We start from the raw sequence: 4,665 nt of genomic DNA, 5'->3' as shown, positions 1-4,665 counted from the left end.
ATTTACAAAGAGAAGGACGTTTAGTACAATATTAAGGTAACTAGGGACATTAGGAAAGTAAATTGAGTCCTTATATGTGTAAACACAAACTTTTACTATATTAAGGTCTGGTTTTACTCGGTTTTGGACAGTTATGTTCCATTTGATTGTAAAATGCATCCTTAATCTTGTAATATAGTAATTTACAAAGATAAAGACATGTAGTACAATATTAGGGTAAATGAGAACATTCGGATGGTAAATTGGGTCCTTATACTTGTAAACTCGGATGTTTACAATACTAAGGTCTTGTATTACTCTTTTATGGATAGTTATGTTCCAGAACATTGTAAAACCCATCCTTAATCTTGTAATATCGTAATTTACAAAGAGAAGGACGTTTAGTACAATATTAAGGTAATTAGGGACATTAGGAAAGTAAATTGAGTCCTTATATGTGTAAACACAAACTTTTACTATATTAAGGTCTTGTTTTACTCGGTTTTGGACAGTTATGTTCCATTTGATTGTAAAATGCATCCTTAATCTTGTAATATAGTAATTTACAAAGATAAAGACATGTAGTACAATATTAGGGTAAATGGGAACATTCGGATGGTAAATTGGGTCCTTATACTTGTAAACTCGGATGTTTACAATACTAAGGTCTTGTATTACTCTTTTATGGATAGTTATATTCCAGAACATTATAAACCCATCCTTAATCTTGTAACATCGTAATTTACAAAGATAAAGACATGTAGTACAATATTAGGGTAAATAGGAACATTCGGATGGTAAATTGGGTCCTTATACTTGTAAACTGGGATGTTTATAATACTATGAATTAGGTGAACCCTAATGTTGTAATCATAGTTCAAAAACTTGTAAACAGCTGCCCAAATCTTGTAACTTATAAGTTTTAGGATCCTCTTACAATGTTATGGTACTCTCATATCCAAACTACTGTAAATTACTATCCAATCATATGCCAATTGCCAAACAGGAAGGGCATAATTGCATGACCCTTATGCAATTACATTTTCAAAAAGTGGAAACTTGATAACTTGTATAACCGGTAACCAATTTTTTTAAAAATCTGGGAGCATCATAAAGGACAAATGGTGCATGGGTGCACTTGGTGCACTGTAGAAGGTGCCCTTATTGTATCTCTCCTTTGAATCTTCTTAGGGTTTATTTTCATGCCCCCAAGTATGGTAAAGTAAATTACAAATTACAAATGGGTGGTGAACTACTCCTTTGATGGATTTCTTACTACCTCACTAGGGTTTTTTTTTTCTTTTTTTCTTTAGTACAAGCGATAATCTAAATTTTAGGAAAGAGGGATTTCTCTTACACACACAACTATAATGTTGTGAGCTTTTAAACCTGAGACCTCTGGTCTATAAATCAAAACCTTTTTCTGCTGAGATAGACCCGTTGGCACCTCATTAGGGGTTTTAGTTTGTGACCACTTGGTCCATGTCTTTAAAATATTGGCAAAAAAATAAAAATCATAAAGTTACGATTTTTCCATCAAGGGAACTGTTGTTTTTCATCTAATAAATCAGTGGGCTCATTTTATTGTAAGTAACGGCACCAAATCAGGAAATCAGTGACGACTTGTAAGTAACGGCACCATATGCTCAATGGACAACAAATAGGAATTACACACCATCCAAAGACTTGACTTGAAAACCAGTACACCACAGAGAGAGAAGAAACATGTACGAATTCATTTACACCATCCACCTTAAATTAAACAGAAATTCAGAATTAGAACTTCATACTGCACTGCAACCAATTTTCTGGAGTGCTGCAGAAGGAAAAAAAAACATTGGAAGAGGAAGACAAGTTACACTGAGATCATTTTTCGATGGCTTGCATGGCATGCCTTCTTCTTGCCTTGGCATTTGTTGCTGTTGAAGCACAACAGATGCAGTCGAATATAAGTCGAGGCTCTTCTTTAACACCAACCACCAACTCCACATGGCAATCACGTTCTGGTCTATATGCCTTTGGATTTTACAGGCAAGGCAATGGCTATGCTGTTGGGATATTTCTTGCTGGAATTCCCGAAAAGATAGTAGTGTGGACTGCGAATCGAGATGATCCACCAGTATCCAACAATGCCACCTTACTCTTCAAAAGTGACGGCCTTGCCTTGACAACAGCAGAAGGTGAAAATTACCTGGCAAAATCTTCTGGCTCTGCTTCTTATGCTTCCATGCTTGATTCGGGTAATTTCGTGTTGTACAATTCTGGTCGGGAAATAGTATGGCAGAGCTTTGATCATCCAACCGACACCCTTTTGCCCAGTCAACGGCTTTTATCAGGAGACGAACTTTTCTCTGCGAAATCAGAAGCTGATCACTCAACGGGGATTTTCCGTCTCAAAATGCAAAATGATGGAAACCTTGTTCAATACCCTGTAGATACTCCAGACACCAGTACTTATTCTTTTTATACATCTTTCACTGATGGCAAGGGAGAGAATGTGACACTTAATTTTGGTGCTGATGGCCATCTCTATTTGCTCAACAGCACTGGTTCGAATATTCGGAATATAACAGATGGAGGTCTTCCTACTGATGAAGGAAAACTTTATCTTATGAGAATTGATGCAGATGGGATATTTCGTTTGTATTCACATGATTTGAAAAAGAATGCAACTTGGTCAATTGAGTGGGTGTCTTCCAAGGATAAGTGTGTTCCTAAAGGCCTATGCGGATTGAATAGCTATTGTGTCTCAATTGATCTACAGCCTGACTGTAGATGTCTTCCGGGATTCGAATCTGTCAACCAGGGAAATCAGACATCTGGGTGCGAGAGGAATTTTGTTGCGGATACAAACAGGAATGAGAATTTCACTTACACCATGGAAGAGCTGGAAAGCACAACATGGGAAGATGTTTCGTATATGAGTTTGAGATTATCCGACAAAGACGATTGCATACAAGGCTGTCTGGAGGATGGTAACTGTGAAGCTGCGTTTTTTGACGGTACAAACTGCAGAAAGCAGAGGCTTCCTTTGAGATATGGTAGAAGAGACATGGGAAGTTCAAACATAGCTCTCATCAAGGTAGGTGTACCTACAAAACCAGATACAGATCCTAGAATTGTTCAACCAGGAAGCAAGAAAAAAGGTAGAACTGACATCCTGATTATTGGTCTTTCATTTACTGCTTTTGGATCCATTTTGTCGGTGATTTCCGTGATTGTGTTGTGGAAACAAAATGTATGGGCATATAAAAGAATGAGTGCTGTGAATGGTGACCTTGAATTGAATGAGAGTGTGGCTCCGCGACGATATGCTTATGAAGAGCTAGAAAAGATGACTAATAATTTCGAGGAAGAGCTTGGTAAAGGAGCCTCGTCAACAGTTTATAAAGGGCTGATTTTGGGTAGCCAAAAGCCAGTTGCTGTCAAAAGACTAGAGAAAGTTGCAGCCGAAGGGGAAACAGAATTTCAGACTGAGATCAGAGTTATTGGGAGAACCCATCACAAGAATCTAGTCCGTTTACTTGGGTATTGCCTTGACGGACCTAAAAAGCTTTTGGTGTATGAGTACATGAGCAACGGCTCACTTGCAGATGTGCTCTTCACCCGTGAAAGGCAACCATTTTGGGAAGAAAGAATGGGCATTGCTCGTAACATAGCGCGGGGGTTTCTTTATCTCCATGAAGAGTGTGATACACAGATCATCCATTGTGACATAAAGCCTCAAAATATACTACTAGATGAGTTCATGTGCCCGAAAATCTCCGACTTTGGATTGGCAAAGCTGCTTAAGGCAGACCAAACTAGAACCACTACCGGAATCAGAGGAACCAAGGGGTATGTTGCACCGGAGTGGCATAGGAAAATGCCGATAACGGTTAAAGCAGATGTTTACAGCTTTGGAATTGTGCTGTTGGAGATCATATGTTGTCGAAGGAACGTGGATTGGAGTCTTCCTGAGGAGGAGGCTATTTTGGATGAATTGGCCTCCCATTGTTTTGAGAATGGTGAACTTGGCAAATTAGCGGGTGATGAAGAGATAGAGAGAAGGCAATTTGAAAGGATGATTAAAGTGGGACTTTGGTGCATCCAGGATGAGCCAACGCTCCGTCCCTCTATGAAGAAAGTTCTGCTGATGCTGGAAGGGACCGTGGACATCCCAACCCCTCCCAATCCAAGTTCTTTTTTCAGTGCCATTTAAATGAATGCCTGTGTCTCGAGAGTGAAGTGGCTTTGGTTCCAAATTCCTATCTGATGCTGATATGCTTGTTGTTTTCCTTTTCTATGTACCACAACTCTATCATGTATGATATTATTATAGTTTGGCTTCCTCTTGTAATCTTTATTTCTTTCATCCGTTTTTGAAGAGAGGTTGGTTGTTTTGGATATGAGGGAATTTGGCTTCATTTTAAATTTTCTGCGATTCCCATGACGAGTGCACCTTTTGGCTTTATTTTAAGCTTTCTGTTTTTGAGTGCTTGTGTCTCGATGTGCATGTGAATTATTTGGTGTTTTTTATTCAGTTTGTCAGGAGCATTGGTGCAATAGCACCTGAACGTGTATATGGGAAAGAACTCTTCGAAGTGAGAAGTGTGGTGAGTGCTTATTTAGTTAGGATTTTGGTTTCTTATTATCACTACTATAATTTTGTTAAACTATGACACCCAATAGATGACCCTTTATATA

At 38.5% G+C, this 4,665-nt stretch overlaps 1 protein-coding gene across 1 annotated transcript; it reads left to right on the top strand.

The window, feature by feature from the left end:
* The first annotated feature begins 1,564 nt into the window (after nt 1–1,564).
* Nucleotides 1,565–4,367, top strand: LOC110773028 (G-type lectin S-receptor-like serine/threonine-protein kinase LECRK3). The gene has a single exon (XM_021977517.2). It carries the CDS (start codon nt 1,856–1,858, stop codon nt 4,178–4,180), a length of 2,325 nt encoding a protein of 774 aa, XP_021833209.2. The 5' UTR covers nt 1,565–1,855; the 3' UTR covers nt 4,181–4,367.
* The last annotated feature ends 298 nt before the right edge of the window (nt 4,368–4,665 follow it).

The sequence above is a fragment of the Prunus avium genome, chromosome 6 (assembly GCF_965620075.1).
Source record: "Prunus avium chromosome 6, drPruAviu1.hap1.1, whole genome shotgun sequence".
NCBI lineage: Eukaryota > Viridiplantae > Streptophyta > Magnoliopsida > Rosales > Rosaceae > Prunus > Prunus avium.
The sequence above is the reverse complement of the archived record's forward strand: the minus strand, read 5'-3'. Positions and strand labels throughout refer to the sequence as shown.

Bases quoted from the DNA above. Each gene is read 5' to 3' on its own strand.
- LOC110773028 (XM_021977517.2), top strand. From the start codon at position 1,856: ATGGCTTGCATGGCATGCCTTCTTCTTGCCTTGGCATTTGTTGCTGTT.